This window comes from Lolium rigidum, chromosome 2 (assembly GCF_022539505.1).
Source record: "Lolium rigidum isolate FL_2022 chromosome 2, APGP_CSIRO_Lrig_0.1, whole genome shotgun sequence".
In the NCBI taxonomy this organism is placed as follows: domain Eukaryota; kingdom Viridiplantae; phylum Streptophyta; class Magnoliopsida; order Poales; family Poaceae; genus Lolium; species Lolium rigidum.
Window position 1 is genome coordinate 20,943,458 of NC_061509.1, and position 16,578 is coordinate 20,960,035.

General features: G+C 45.8%; 1 protein-coding gene across 2 annotated transcripts; it reads left to right on the top strand.

The window, feature by feature from the left end:
- Window positions 1-12,629: 12,629 nt before the first annotated feature.
- Window positions 12,630-14,234, top strand: LOC124691403 (scopoletin glucosyltransferase-like). 2 transcript variants are annotated; one of them, XM_047224686.1, is made up of 2 exons: window positions 12,630-12,829; window positions 13,115-14,234. In XM_047224686.1, the coding sequence occupies exons 1-2, from the start codon at window positions 12,702-12,704 to the stop codon at window positions 14,232-14,234; spliced, it is 1,248 nt and encodes a 415-aa protein (XP_047080642.1). In that variant the 5' UTR covers window positions 12,630-12,701. The 2 variants fall into 2 exon arrangements, with proteins under 2 accessions (XP_047080642.1, XP_047080641.1); XM_047224685.1 differs by having other exon boundaries at window positions 12,630-14,234.
- The last annotated feature ends 2,344 nt before the right edge of the window (window positions 14,235-16,578 follow it).

Consider the following 16,578-nt stretch of genomic DNA (forward strand, 5'->3'; position numbering starts at 1 on the left):
TCTCGTTAATCTACTGCAGTTTTGCCTAAATGGAAGCCTGTAGCGCCTCCGTAATGAGTAGCACGTGATCCGCAAGGTGACTTGCCAATTTCCTGTTCGTTTATGTTTGGTGTGGTTCGGTTCCATTGATATTACAACGTCCATATGCGCCACGGTTGGGTTGCAGTAGCCGTCCGTGCTGATTGTGGCTCTCCTGCTTGCCTATGGACATGTTGTAGTGGTGTAGGTAGTTTGCACTGCTTGATTGCACCTGTATATGTAAGATTTAGTGTCCCTTAGTTTGCTGGAAAATATTTTGTGTTTCAGAGTGAGTATTGTGATTGGTGATCTGGTATTGTGCTAACCGTTGATGGAAGTGTTCTGTAGTAATTAGCTCCTCTGTTTAATGCATACATGATGCACACATGGTTTGACGTGATCAGGAATCTTTTTCTTCTTTCTTCTTCATATGTAATTCTTTTTGTTCAAATTATTGAAACCCCTTCATGTAATATTTGCTTGCTAAAGTTTGCTTCTTTTTTCCTATTGTGGAAATGTTTACACTAATGTTTATTGATCAGGTCCTGTTTTGGGAGAATAGCTCCATTATTTTACATTGCTCTACTTCCGGTTAAGAAAATACCATCCTCGCAGACGAAAGAGGATTCGACGCGCAGCAGCCACAACGGCGGCGCCACTCGCCCGCTCGTCGACGCAGCCTCGTGTCGACACTCCGACGGCGCGCGCGGCTCCGTCGATCATGCCGGTCCACGGCGCGGTGCCGCACGCTGCCGCGGGGCGCCGGCGACCGGGAGGTCGACCTCGCTCGTTCCGAGACGCCGCCGTCCCGGGGCTTGTCGGCGTCGGCCTCAAAGGTAGCAGCTTCTAGACTCCCTCTCCGTCCTTGCTTAGGTAGCAGCCTTCTAATTCATTTTTTTATTCCTGTTCGGTTTGATCTCGGTGTGGTTCGATTCTCGTTCATGTGTGGATGACGCGCTTCATTTTTTGTTTTCGGTTGCAGTGAGCCGACGGTGCTGGTTGTGGCTTAGGCCTCGTCATTGGCACGGGCTGCCAACGACGCGCCCGGTTTGGCCGCCATGCCACCACCGAGCTGCATCAACACCTTCCTCCATGGCGCCCGGCGTTGGGCGCCATGGACAGAGGAATCCCCCACCGCCGCTGCTCCATCCTCTCCTCCGCATCTCTAGCCAGCAAGGGAGCGGCAGGCCTCCGGTGAGATCTGTCGGGAGCCGCATCCATCCGTGGGGAGTAGCTGGACGATGGTGAGGTCTCGCGAGTCACCGCCGTCTTCCAAAAAGAGCTCGCAGAAGGTATCCTTGGATCATTTAATCTAGGTTTGGACGGTGGCCAGGTCCGCAAGTTGCCATGAATTCTTGGAGAAGTATGCAAGATATAGTATTCTTGTGTCCTCATGTCTCGTGTTATAATGTCTGTGTAGTTCACATGATTTGTAGGTTTGTTCATCTCGATATATTTTCTTCTTAATATGTTCTTAGGTCTGCTTCAGATTCTGTTGGTTGTTAGTTGTTCACTTCGACGAGCATACAGAGTTGTTTCATTGGATAGGGGCCAAGGAGATCACGGCCATCGTCACCAAGATAGTGCGCCGCGCCGGAGTGAAATTTCTTGTCTATCTTGCAAGATCTAGCAACTGACCTTACTATAGCACTATTGTCTCCTATGATTTTCAAACATATGTACAATTTGTCGTAACTGACCTACTGATCTCGGTGTTGTTTTCGAACCATCAAACAATGATAATTAAGTTGCCGCAAAATGAAAGAATCAATTTAACATGAGATTCTGGATTGTGCTACTGCCAGCATGCATATCTTGGTTTAATAATACACCTATGTCAGCCTGTCAATATTTAGAGTAGTGCCATTTGGTTTCCCAGCTAACACGATGTTTTGGAACTGCACAAAAAAGCAAACAATTTATTTTTACTTGCAAACAAATTATTTCCACTCTTGCACGGTGCATGATATACTTACAAGGAATGATCTGGACTTGTTTGAATTTACCAATGATCTACTGCCAGTTTCATTACCGGAACTTCACTTGCTTGAATTACTTAACTTTTCTCAATGAACTGAACTAGTTTTCATTACTGGAATCAAATAGTTAATTGCCGAAATATAGAGTGCCAAAGATAAATTGTTGCTGCATGTCTATTGTAATTCTCAGTTAGTGCTTTATCAATACTATCAATGTTGTAAATTATTTCTTCGAAGTACCAGGAGTGTGTTCACTATACTGGTTAGTTTCTCCTTTAAATACTCACATTACGTGCTGCTGTAGTTTCTTCACCTTTTTACTTTTAATGAAAAGCTCGGTTTCTATGATGCAATGCTGTAATTAAATCAATCCTGCAACCTCCAGTTGAAAATTAATGCATCAAGGAATTTCATTTGTATCACTAAACTTGGTTAATAGAGATTCTTGATAAATGTCACACTTCATCAATGACGCCTTACTCTGAGCACAATTTCGAGTTCATTAACCCTTCACTATTATCAAGAACTTTAGCATACAAGAGTCCCAGGTTCATAGTTGCAGTGTGACAATCTTGATTTCTTTGCAGAGGAGAAGAAGTGATGATGCCGAAGGGCAGGGGAGATGTGCTGCTGATGGCAGGTGAGGTGCTGTTGCAGATCTCGAGGGATATTTCCTCTCCGTCCTTGCTTCGGTAGAACAGACTGATTCGACTATTAGGAGAAGACTTCATACTAGTACATGATCTGATTCAAGTTTCTTTGTGTGCCAAGGGTTTCTCCATGGCCGGCAAGGGCAGCCTGGAGAGCCTCCAGAATGAGTAGTACTACGTGATCTGCAAGGTTAGCTTGCCATCTTGATTCGATTCGGTGTGGTTCAATTCGTTAATGTGGGGATAACGTGCTGATGCGCTTCTGTTTGGTTTGCAGTAGTTGCCAGTGCTGATTGTGGATCGCCCGCTTGCCCAGCAATATGTTGGAGTGGTTTAGTTGGTATTTTCTACTGATTCCATTTGTGTATTTTGTATTTATCGTCGTTCTCTTTAATGGAAAAATATGATGTGTCGCGGGAGTTGTTTTTGTGATTGTTGGGCCGATATTGTGCCAATCATTGATTGATATGCATATGGATATGATTTTTTAGCATACGGTAGTTCTTTGATTTAGTCATCGCATGCTTACCTTTGCCCATTTTTAGCATAGGAATATAATGTTTGAACTGCTTATCTAACCTGCTTAATGCATCTGTATGGCTACTTATTGCTAATAATTTCATCCCTTGGTTAAGGAATTAGATTAAAACATTTCATATCTATCATTATTTATTTTTGGTGGAAGGACTGATAAGTATACAGAACAAGTGCTACACCTGTCTCCGGTAGAAGCATTGTAGAACATAAGGTCTCTGATAACGCATATTTAGTTGATGGACCTGTATGTGTTCTGAGATGGTGTCACTTATGTTTTGGTTATCTTTGATTTATTCTTGGAAATTCTATGGACTTGTGTGCGAAGAGATGTGATTTCTCATAGCTCTTTTGGTGACATCTTAGCGATTGATTTTGATCTATATGTTCTGATTCTGATGATAGGTTTTTTATTTAGGGAGAAATAGCTCTTATTTGTTGTGCTTCTAGTTTTGGTTGGGGAGAATAGCTTTGCTTTGTTCTGATTCTAATGATGGTATGAATAATAAGAGAACACTACCACATTTGATCTGTTTTTCACTTTTGTTGTTGAGTTGTCAAGAAGATAGGCTACAGTATCCATGGACATTTTTTCCCACTTTAGAGCTCTTTCTAGTACTCTTGAATATTGCCCATTATCCTTATGGATCATGCTTATTTTTGAAGAATGATGTGCTTTATTTGTTTCCTCAATAGGTTGTCCTTATGTTATATACAAATAACGGGACTGCACTTTTGTCTCTTGGCTGCAATGGTGTGGAAATGGCATGCAGTGACGTAATCCGTGGCAAGGTAGTCGAAGACTTTGACTCATTTGGACTTCGGTTTGGAATCCTTTTTACTTACCTTCTGTATCATCTCTACTATCTCGTTAATCTACTGCAGTTTTGCCTCAAGGGCAACCTGTAGCGCCTCTAGAAGGAGTAGCACGTGATATGCAAGGTGAGTTGCCAATTTCCTGTTCGTTTATATTCGGTGTGCTTCGGTTCCAGGATATTACAACGTCCATATGCACCACGGCACTGGGATCGGATTAGACAGGCATCTGCTACCTCCTTGTGCTTGCTGCTGTCTCCTGCTTGACTAGCGACATGTTGTAGTGGCGTAGGTAGTTTCCACTGCTTGATTGCACCGGTATATGTAAGATTTAGTGTCCCTTAGTTTGCTGGAAAATATTCTGTGTTTCGGAGTGAGTATTTGTGATCGGTGATCTGGTATTGTGCTAAGTGTTCTGCAGTAATTAGCTCCTCTGTTTACTCATTGATTCAGTATAATGCATACATGATGCAAACATAGTTTGCTTTGATCAGGAATCTTTTTCATCTTTCTTGTTCATATGTAATTCTCTTGTTCAAATTATTGGAACCCCGTCATGTAATATTTGCTTGCTGAAGTTTGCTTTTTTTTCCTGTTGTGGAAATGTTTACATTAATGTTTAGTGATCAGGTCCTGTTTTGGGAGAATAGCTCCATTATTTTACATTTCTCTTCTTCTGGTTAAGAAAATACCAACAGAACAAAATTTGTCTACTAAATGTAGTAGATTATAAATATATTTATGTTTGATTCCAACATGAAAAAATGTTCTCAAAGCCAATCATGTTCTCACTTTACTTCTATGCTTTCCATTGTGATCTCAGTTTGATCTAGTCTTTTGTTACTTGGTTCTTTATATTAGGAATTAACATATGTTTATCTCTTGTGCAGTTGTGCTATTCCTGGGAGCTGTCACGGGCTGCCTGATCATCCTAGCCACGGATAGCTGTGTCGACTCCATGTTTTTGGGTGAGTTTTTGTTTCTCCCTTCGCTGCTCTACATGGCCATGTAGACATGGTTACCTCCGCATCCTCAGATGCTATGCTGATGGTCATGAGCTGTTTCTATTTGGGCAAACATACTTGCTCCTGTCTTTTTATGTGATCAAGAGGCCAGAAACCCCCATTTCATATGTTTTTTTTGGGTCTTCCGCTGATTGATGCTACGTGATGTAGCGATGTGGTGTTTCATTTCTTTTTTTGGTGCAAGTGCCGTGAGCGACTTTGCTCCTAGTGACGTAATGGAAGTTTCAAGTTGCTACAATGTCGTGCCTGAACATAGTTTGGTATCTAGTTCTGCGTGTTGTGTAGTGTTTTTTCAGGTTAACATCCGTCTGCTCTAGCAAGTTGGCCATTTTTTCAGCGAAATTTGATGCGATAGTAGAGATTTTCCTTTGAATTTAGTGACTCGTAATCGAGCTACAATTGTTCAACCATTTAACTCTACTTATCTGAATATTTGGTGTGATATATTAATTCATTCAAATTTATCGGTTGCCCTCTTATGTTGGTTATAAATTTATATCCTTCGACAAAATTCTATCTTTTGAATTGCCGAATACTAGTAGCACTACATGTACCAATTTGTACGTATTACTACTACTTTGACAAGATAGTAATTTCGCTAGTCAAGTCTTGTTTCAACATCTTATTGTTTTTCTTTCTTTCCTGGAAGTTAACTTGTGTCTTTTCTCAGGTGATTGTTGGTAACTATTTGGCTTCAAGAATACCAAGTGGCGGAACTATTCAAATGGCCTCTTTTTTACGCGGAGGTTTAGGTAAGATGTCAGGTTTCTCTTCTTTTCCTGTATGAGCTTTGTGATATTGTGGCTATGTTGGCATGTAGGCCTGGTTGTTACAAGTTCTTAATTCTATTCCATTCTTTTTGTTCAGATTATTTGAAACTAGTCATGTGAACTTATTGGTACAGATGTTTGACACTTTGCATTACGTAATGCTATACTCTTAGGTGGTAGTAGAGATTAATTAGCCACATGTAGATGTGGATCTGTGATGAACTAATTCATCTGAAGATGGATTTGATAAGGGTTGTATTGGTATTGGAGGCTTGCATGGATTCTTTGGTCAGAGTGGTAATTGCATGCACATCTTGCTCTCGTTCATGTAACACTCTTATGTTTTACTTTTGTATTGTTCAAATGGGTGCACTTGTATAGATTCTAAATCTAAAGAATTGTTTACTATATGTAGGCTGTCAAGTGGGGCGGGATGCAGGATCACTTTTTGCACTACCCGTGCTTTAAATCTCCTTCAAATCCCACGTCGGTTTGCTCTATTTTTTGTTTTGCGGGATCCAGGATACCTGTTTGCGGACGCCGCTCTGCAACCCTAACTATATGCAAAACATACTATTGTTGTAGTTTTATCGGGGGTAAAACTTAATGTTGTGTTGTTCACCTTATATATCTCTGTTGCTATTGATGTTGTTTAAAGCTCTGATATTTTTGTGTGGTGACTGACTTCCACTGCAAATTTACAATGGCTATGCAGACTAGATTACCAAGTTACTAGATGTTTCATGTGTTCCTCTGCAGAATACTGTATCAGTTAATCAAAGCTTATGGGATTTTCAGGAGCGAAGGTAATGTCATGCTTGGACTTGGAGGGGATGTTTTTTTTTTTATATATTTACATATAACAATGGTTCTGATATCAAGTCAGTGCAGGTGGTGATACTTGCTGGGAATGTTTTGGTCAAAGACCCCGAGTAGAAACGGGTTGTAATCATTTGATCACAGGTAGTCCTCTCTTACCAAATGATTGACACTTAACTAGTGCAGTGCTTACTGTAATAATTTGATCAACAGCAAGGTAGCACTTGATGACAAGACTGTATCTTGATGTGTTGTTTTCTTTCGGATCACAGTTTTGATTGACAGTGACATCACTTGCTGTCAATTTGTCTCTTTTTTTGGAGTCTTGAAAATTGTATGCACATCTATGTCACTATGTATCTTCTTGCTAGTTACAGTATATGTTGGTGTTTATTTTCCTGATAACTTGAAAACTATGATGTAGTTGTAAATCCATATATATATAGGTGACTGCCTTTTCGAGGAAACAAAGGTGCTATCATGTTGGTAGATAGATGAATGTCTGTTGTCATGCGTGTCTAGTTGAAGTCTTCCTCTTAAATCTATTTATTTCTTTGCTTAATATGCATTAAAGCTGACGCTGATGTTTTGTTCATGCTGGAGGATAAATAACAACGCATCGGCTGGAGTGTTGAGCCTGATGCATCACTCGACAAGGAAGAGCACGTGGACAAGGAGACGTCGCCATCAGGACGTAGCCTCCTTGAATATTATCTCCGTGATGTATATAGTTGCAAAGGATGTGTTTTGCTGTAATGTTCGCCGTACCAGGTTGCATGAGTTGTGTTGTATGCGCCTTTAGCTTTGTTTTATTTGCTTTGTGATGTGTCCCTAAAAGATGGAAGGCCTTGGCAAATTTTCTTGCTGATATATATTCGTTTTTATTGTTGATTGTTTGATATGTGACCTGAATGCCTGAGAAATCATAAAGGTCTCGGCAAATTTTCGATTTTTTTTTTGTGTAGTTATCTATTGAGGAATGTTGATTTGGAGCTGAGCTTGTACATGCATGTGTATTATAGACTTGCAACGCGTGCCAAGGGGATGTTAGGAAAAACTGGCCTAACTGGCCTGATCGATGGCACACCCATGTATCTACAAGAAGCCTTGCTAATAAATTACTAGCTTTGGGTATTAAACAAAACTACAGATCTTTGCAAACAAGTAGAAATAAGTAAAATTTTATAAGTGCTAGATAGGAAGCAGGATCAATCTAGTTAGCTACCTTTGACCTGGAAATAGTCAAGTTAGCAGCCGTTGCGAAGGAGTGTAGGCCGAGCAGCCGTTGAGGTAAAACGGTTGAATAAATCATCATTCTGCTTTGTGAGTTGTGGGGCCTTGTGTTACTGTGAAGCTTGTCCATGGATACAGCCTTTTCGTTGGTTAGACCCAATCTAGAGAACATGCGAACCTCAAATGTGCCAGTATGTAGCTCTACATAGGCTTGCATGTAAGTTGAGCTGGCTTTTCAACGTTATCTCGTATCGCCACGCATGAAAAATGACTTGGTAATCCTTATTTTTCGGCTAGGAAAAATCACTTAGTGTTGAGTTACATAATTGGCTAATCCAATAAATCTAACTAATTCTTTGGGCCGAACAGTAGTAGTATGGACCCCTTACTAGTCAAGTGAGGCTTCAGCGACACAACAAGGCCGATGTGGCGAGTGGTTCAGTTCGTGAGAGTGCCCACGCAGCGACGCTATCAGCGGGGGACACGGAAGGGCCAGCGAGGCCATACGCAGTCGCATAAGCAAGCCGAGCCGAGTCACCAAATCTGGTTAGCGTTGAACAATTTATCAATCTGTGTGTCTTGTACTTCCGTGTTGAACAAATTGTGAAACTTCACGTTTTCTCCATTAGATTTATTATATTTCTTGACTTTGAATACCCATTATCAACAATCGGCCATGGATGGAAGACACTACTAGCTCTCGCTTTCGTCATCGCCGCCGACTTTCGTCATGGGCTGGTTTTATAGATGGAGGAAGTTCTGCGTTTCCGAGCGGAAAACATATGGATCTTGGGATGTGCACCAGGATGAATGGCAGACATGGTTACTGCACGGATTGGTGACGTGAAATGTGGAGCGGAGATCTCGCATATTAGTAAGCAAACGGATTGAGACGCCTTTTTAAAGGAGGGGATTGGATGGCATGCGAATGCAACGGAACGGTTAGTTAATGACCTACCTGTGATGGATTCTTGGGCGCGACACGACTTCCGCGGGTCACCTAGTAGGCGGTAATTTTGCTGGCTTGGCCATGCGCGCGAGGCAGCATGGTAGGTAGAGTGGGACGGATCGACACTGTAGCAGCAGTACCTGTTTTAGGATACAATTTAAGCAACATATGGCGCTCAATGGGTGAAATCTAGGCTCTACAATATTCAGAACAATTTTGATGGAATTACAAGACTATCTGTTTGACGATATTGCTATCCTTCCAACTACATGCCGGCCATAATGTTCAAGTTCAGATGAAAACTTCCGACCCTGAATTGCGTAAAAGTTTTGGGTAGAGTCAATTGGCTTAATCTTGAATATTTTTTTTTCAAGAAAGGGCCTTAACTACTGGAGTAAATTACATGGTTGATCATTGAAGTTGTCCGTATAATTCAGTTGGGTCATTGTATTCTAAAAAGTGAAAGTTACGGTCCTTATACTTGGCTATGTGTGTCACCCTACGGTCACTGCCGATGTTGCGGCTACGTATGACTACGCGTGGCGATGAGGGCCCATCTGGCAGCGAGCGCCATTACCAACTGGTTGCATTTCTTACAGTGAAGCCCCTGGTTGATCATTTCTGGCAGCGAGCGCCGTGAGAACCGTTCAAAACCGTCCGAATTATATTGAGTTGATCCCTTGATTACCGTCCGAATAATATTGGCAGCAGAGGAGGAGCACCGGGAAGCTGTATCCTTCGGTCCCGCTTAGCGACGGCCTCCTGGAAGAAGTGAACACCGCGGTGGTGGTCCGGGCCGGCGGACGCCATGGCCGAGCACGCGCGGGCGGCGCCGGTATTGTTTTGCATGGGCCGCCGACGACGCCATGGACTGATGGACACGAAGGTCCTTCTCCTCGCCGCAGAACTCCGACAACGTGAACGATCCCGAGGACGTCGACCTGCTGCTGGTGACCGCGCTGGCAGGAGAGGTGCTGTCGAGACATGCGTTAGCGGCTGTCTTCGCCGGCCCCCGACTCAGCGCAGGACACGTTACCGGTGCCGGTGGCGGCGTGAATTCGATCGACGCGCGAGTTGTGGCATCCATGTCGAGCTCTGTCGGCGTCCTCGCTGACGGCCGTCTCATTGAACATCATGCTCACGACGAGGACGAATTAGTTGTCCGTCCTCCGCCGCATCATCGTCAGCGCACTCGTCGTGCAACCGGTCAGGCTCGGCCAACAGCGCCGGTGTAGTGGTCGACGTCGAGCCCGCACTGGACTTGCAGATATGGAGCTTCTGGACGTCGGCAGAGTAAGAGCCATGTGTGTGCATGTCGAGCTTGATTGCTTGATCTTCTCAGCATGCTGCGCCACGGTCATCTGCTCGGAGCGAGGCCACGAACAGCACGATAGAACACGTTCTTGTGCATGCATGTTAGATTCTTTTCGGCCGGTGCCACAATGCTGGCCGGAGCACCAGGTTGAACCACGCCGCGGACGAAGAAACAACTCGCAGAGGCGGCCGAGATGCAATTCGTCGCCCACGAGCGCGCTTCGCCTGAGGTCGTCGCGCACGACGTACAACGCACACCGCTGCAGCCTGCCGATGTGCCCGGGTGCGCGAGAGCGGCGGCCTACCGCGGGACGCCCACTCCGGTAGCGCTGAGGTCGGGAACGGCGTCAAGCATGAACGCGCAGTTGAGAAGGCAGTCGTAGAGCTGCGCACGCCTCTGCTTTGTCCGGTGGCAGGGGCTTCTCGTGCAGGCGTCCGGCGGCGGGAACTCTAGAGATTGGGGGCCACGGGGAGCTACGTTGGAGGCGGGACGCGGTAGGCGTGGTTGGGCGGCGGCCGGCACGCAAGACGCTGGGAGGCAGCGCGGTGAGAACACAGAGTCCGGCGTCTCCTCTGGCTCCGACTTGCTCCGCGTGGCACACACGAACCCCGGGTGGATCGGGACACCGCCGGCGAGGAGGGGTAGCCTCAGCATGGAAGCGCGTGAAGCATAAATGCTCAGGTGCCTTTCTGTAAAACACCGGCCTGTCCAAATTCCTCCCTCGCTGCAGCTGGGTCCTACCACATCATGAAAACGCTTAGGTAGCCGCAACGTCCGCAGTGACCGTAGGGTGACACGCCTAACCAAGTACAAGGATCGTAACTTTCACTTTTCTAAATACAGTGACCCAACCGAATTATACGGACAACTTTAGTGATCAGCCATGTATTTTACTCTAACTACTGGGACCTGATTTAGGGAGATATTTCGGGAGAGAAATAGAAAGGGGACTCCACATCGCTGTCCGGCCACACGTAGTTTTCTCTCCGGCGGCATCATGGCCTCCCGTCCCGTCCCGTCGCCAAGTGCAAGGAGGAGATGGAGCGGACGAGGCCGAAGGAGGGTAATCTCCACCAGTACTAGTTTGTCAACGTCAAGCCATCAAGCCAGCAGGTACGTGGATAGAGCTGCTAAGGATTGAGAGGAGATGTTTGGACCGATCGATTTCCATGTATGTTATTTTTTTCCTGATCGAAAGATCTGTTCACTTTCTTGGCAGTGATGTTTCAATCGACCGATTTCCCAATCTATTTGTTTTCCTTGTTCTTTTCTTGGCGGTGAGAAGTAGCTACGTACATAGCAGTAGCAGGCAACAGGAACAAAATTTCCAGCCTTTAATTTGCAGGTTTGTACAGATTCACGGTAAAACTTTTGCAAAATCTTAGGGACGTCTATACCGGTTTGTCCATCAGCCATGTGGAGGTGCGAGCTGGAGAAAGAAGGGATTCCTCCTTACTTTAGCGAGACAGATCGAGAAAGAAATAGAAAGGGGACGCTGGACAGTCGTTTATTGGATGGATGGATCACGGAAGGCGATACGGAGCATGGTGTCCTCCCCTCCCCTCCCCTCGCCAAAGTCCAAAGTCATAAGTCACGTCACGCGCTGCCGCCCGCGGCGGCAACCATGGCCTTCTTTTATAGATGGAGGAAGGTCCGTGTTTGTGTTTCGGAGCGGGAAACAAATGGATTTTCGGCTGCTGCGAATTGAACCGCGCGGGCGGGGTGGACGGCTGAGAATGGTAGCGGGACGGATCGGTGAGGTGGACCGGAGGTAGCGGAGATGTCGCAGATAGATTAATTAATTAAGACGCGCGCTGGTTTATAGGAGGGGATTATTAGTAGTAGTAGATGGCATGCCTGGGATTGTTGGCCGCGCGCGCGGCAGGATTTCCTCATTTTTGATCGGCCGGCCGCATTGTACGCAGTCAGGCGCGCAACGTATTCGAGGATTAGCATGCATTGCCGCGGCGCGAGGATTACGCGAAGAAGCATTTGGGTCCGTTGACCATGCGCGTGAGGAGTACCTAATCGAAGCCGCGTCAGCCGAGCCGATCCCGCGCCGATCCTCCTGACAGAGCGGGTTGTGCTCTTCTCTTCTCTTCTCTTCTCCTGGCGCGCGCGGGGACGTACTCTTGGAGCGATGCATGCGCGGGGACTTGACCCGTCCAGCTCGCCTCCCAGACCGCCTCTCAGCTCGGTCCCTCCTCCCTTTTCCCCCTAGTGATTCCCGCTAGTCATGATTGCAACATGGGTTATTATGATGACAAAGTAGCCGTCTCTGCAAACTACTGGCAACAGCAAGCAGCCCACTGTTTTTCGGCGCAACTGATCAAGCCGCTTAGCACATCCATCACGATGACATTAATAAGTCGCTACGTTACAAACCCTGGTCACCAGAATTGATTCATACGTAGCAACCAAAAAAAAAGAAAAATGCTGCATCAATCACTCCATCTTCTGCATCAAAAGCCGCATCTAAATCTCCTCCAGTCCCTCCGAGAAACAGCGTGTGCATTCACCACAGGATAAGCCAGTCTTCCTCCTCCGCTCCTCCAAGAGCTAGCACAGTTCTTGGGGAGAAAAAAGATACTCCATGGCTACTACTACCAGAGATGAGCCGCAGCAGCAACCCCTGCGCATCCTCTTCCTCCCCTACTTCGCCCCTGGGCACCTCATTCCAGCGGCGGACATGGCCGCGGTATTCGCCGCCCGCGGCGCCAGGTGCACCATCCTCACCACGCCCGTCAACGCCGACATCATCCGTCCAGCTGTCGACCGGGCCAACAACGCAAACGACTACGCCCCAGCCATACCGATCGACCTCTCCGTCGTGCCTTTCCCCGACGTCGGGCTCCCGCCGGGCTTCGAGAACGTCGGGTACATCACCCGGTCCCACGGACCGGAGTACTACGGCAAGTTCCTCCATGCCGGGCTTCTTCTCCGGGAGACCTTCGACCGGTTCCCGGCCGCCGCCCGCCCCCGTGTCGACGCCGTCGTGACCGACAGCCTTCTTCACCTGGTCCCAAGACGCCGCCGCGCGCACGGCGTCCCGCGGCTCGTGTTCCTCGGCATCAGCGTCTTCGCGCGGTGCTGCATCGAAAGCACATTGCGCAACAACCCGCTAGAGGCTTGCCCGGACGCCGACGACGATCCGGACGCCCTCGTTTTGCTGCCGGGGCTGCCGCACCACGTAGAGCTGAGGAGGCGGCAGATTTTCGATCACGGGAAGAGGCCGCTGGAGTGGGAATTCTACGAGAACGCCAGCGCGGCGGACCAGAGGAGCTTCGGCGAGGTGTTCAACAGCTTCCGCGAGCTGGAGCCGGACTACGTGGAGCACTTGCACGCCACGCTCGGTCGCCGCGGCTGGCTCGTCGGGCCCGTCGCGCTCGCCACCGACATCAGAGATGTGGCCGGGACCGCGACAGGAGGCACTAGTACCGACGACGACGTCGCGGAGAGCTGCCTCCGGTGGCTAGACGCGAAACCGGCATGCTCGGTGGTGTACGTCTCCTTCGGCACGCTGACCACTTTCTCGCCTGCCGAGCTGGCCGAGATCGCCCGCGGCCTTGACCTCTCCGGCAAGAACTTCCTGTGGGTCATCAGTGGCACCGAATCATCAGAGTGGATGCCTCAAGGCTTCGCTGAGCTATTGGCGCGTGGTGACCGTGGCTTCGTCATCCGAGGCTGGGCGCCGCAGACGCTCATCCTGAAACACACGGCGCTCGGCGGCTTCGTCACCCACTGCGGGTGGAACTCAGTGCAGGAGGCGGTGAGCGCCGGCGTGCCGATGGTCACGTGGCCGCGGTACGGGGACCAGTTCCACAACGAGAAGCTCGTGGTGGAGGTGCTCAAGGTCGGCGTCAGCGTCGGCGCCAAGGACTCCGCGGCGGCCATCGATACCCATGAGGTGATTGCTGGTGAGGCGATCACTGCGGCCGTCAAGAGATTGATGGACGACAGTGAGGACGGCGATGACATGCGGAAGAAGGTTCAGGAGCTTCGTGCAATGGCGAGAAGGGCGGTGGACAAGGGTGGATCTTCGTACAATGATGTTGGACGACTAATGGATGAGTTGATGGCTCGCCGGAGGTGTGACAGTGTAGGAGAAAACGTCCGGGCCAGCTGATGGATTCTGATCTGATTGTTCTGTTAAATTTTGTATGTTTTCGTACCTTTGAACTTTTTGTTTCGCCGGTTAGTTCGCCTGCGATCACTTACTAAAACTAGTATTGGAGCTGGCAATTGCAAAAAGAGTTCGCACAAAAGCGTATAACGGTGGACCAGAGCAACTCCTTGCAAATAACAGCTCCCGTGTCCCTCCCGAGAGGGTGACCCGGGAGGAACCCTAGCGCCGCCAGCCTCAACCCCTCCTCCCCCGCCGCCGCTAGAGGTCCCGCCAGCGAAGCCCCGACGGTGACAGCGATGGCGGAGCCTTCTCCCTCGCGGGCGGGCGGTTCTCTCTCTTGACGGCGGCAGCGCGTGGGTTATCCTGCCGAGTTTTTTTATTTTCTTTGAAGCTATCCTGCCGAGTTTTTTAGTTTCTACCGAGTCCAATTTGTTATATATGAAAGCTATCCTATGTGACTCTTTTTCTTTTGCGAAAAACAACATGTATCATTTCTTTTTTCCAAACACTCGCCATTTTGTTTTTCCACTTACGATCTATTATGGAGATGTGTAAAAAAAAAAGAGATAACTTATTGATACATACCATTTCTCAATACGAAGTGACTGCGAAGCAATATGTAAATATTATAATCAAATCAATAGCAAGAAAAGTTCTACTAGAAGATGGGTTTTATTTGAAGATATCATAACCGGAAATGGATATAAAGTAGTCTTTCAACATATTAAAGGAAAGGATAACTGTTTGCCTAACATATTCTCTCGTTCATCAATTTTGGGGAAATGAGAGGGGAATGAACTTCAATGGAATTGAACCATTCTCATTCGGAGCTGAAAATAAACTTCGAATATTCCCTCCAAATTCAACCATGCATGCTGGAGATACTTACACAATTATGATTAGGATTAAGATTAAGAATTTTATTATCATTACTATTATTATTTTATATATATAAGTTTTGAATTTCAAAAATTTATCAAGCATTCGGGTATAGGTCCACCACGCCCGAATAATTGATAGCAATATCAATTTAAATCGTGATTGGATGGATTTGGACTGGTCCTCCACGCCCGAATTATTGATAGACATATCAATATTATTGAATTATTCAGGATGTTGGGAGTCTTCCATTGTTTCGTCCGTTTTATTTAGGAGCTGACCAAAGTCATCATACTCTTTCTTTATTTTATCAGATTCTTCTTTCACTTCTTCTTTAACTTCATTTAATATTTCTTGTTTTATTTCCTTTTTTCCATTGTGGGTATATTTGTGGAAGCTTTTCTTCAACCTTTATGGCAATATATTGGACGTCAAGAGGATCGTCTCCCTGGACCAAACATTCTTTGTATGTCTTGTTTTTTGATGATTGTCCCTCTTCCTTTACCTTTGTGATGGGTATTTCCACTGGATTCATTTTATTCTGAGCCATCTTATGCTTTTGGATGTATTCTTTTGCTTCTGGCTCTATATGGTAATTGATCCCCAAAAGTTTTCTTGCAAGAGATTATGCTTCTTCAATATTAGTATATTTCTTCCAGGTTACTCCTCCTTTATATTTTGATGCTGCTTTTTCTTCAATTATTTTTTCAAATGTTGTGTAAATTCCAGGTGTCTTTCCATCATATAGGATGTATAATGGTTTTACCTCTGGTATTTCAATATTTTCTGGTGAAGGTATTTTCCCATTCATCATATTAAAATATTCAGCAAGGTTATTTAGGATTGATAGAAAATATTCCTTATCATCTCATTTGTTATTATATTGATACCATAAATTGTCCAATATGCACTCTTGCATATCATCGAGGACAATGTAGTCCTTCGGCTTGAATTTGTATGAATTTGGAGGGAATATTCGAAGTTTATTTTCATCTCCAAATGAGAATGTTTCAATTTCATTGAAGTTCATTCCCCTCTTCATTTCTGCAAAAGTGATGAACGAGAGAATATGTCATATAAACAGTTATCCTTTCCTTTAATATGTTCAAAGACTACTTTATATCCATTTCCGGTTATGATATCTTCAAATAAAACTCATCTTCTAGTAGAACTTGTCTTGCTATTGATTTGATTATAGTATCTACATACCCTTTCTCAATACCATCCCAAATCCATCCAATCACAATTTAAATTGATACTGCTATCAATTATTTGGGCGTGGAGGACGTATACCAGAATGCTTGATAAATTTTTTAAATTCAAAAAAATTATATATAAAAAGAATTATAGTAATGATAATAAAATTCTTAATATTAATCCTAATCCTAATTGTGTAAATATCTCCAGCATGCATGCATACAACCCAAAGGTATCGAGAAATTCTACATGAAGACGAGAAGAAACC

Excerpts from the sequence above, each read along its gene's own strand:
- LOC124691403 (XM_047224685.1), top strand. The coding sequence starts at position 12,702 with ATGGCTACTACTACCAGAGATGAGCCGCAGCAGCAACCCCTGCGCATC.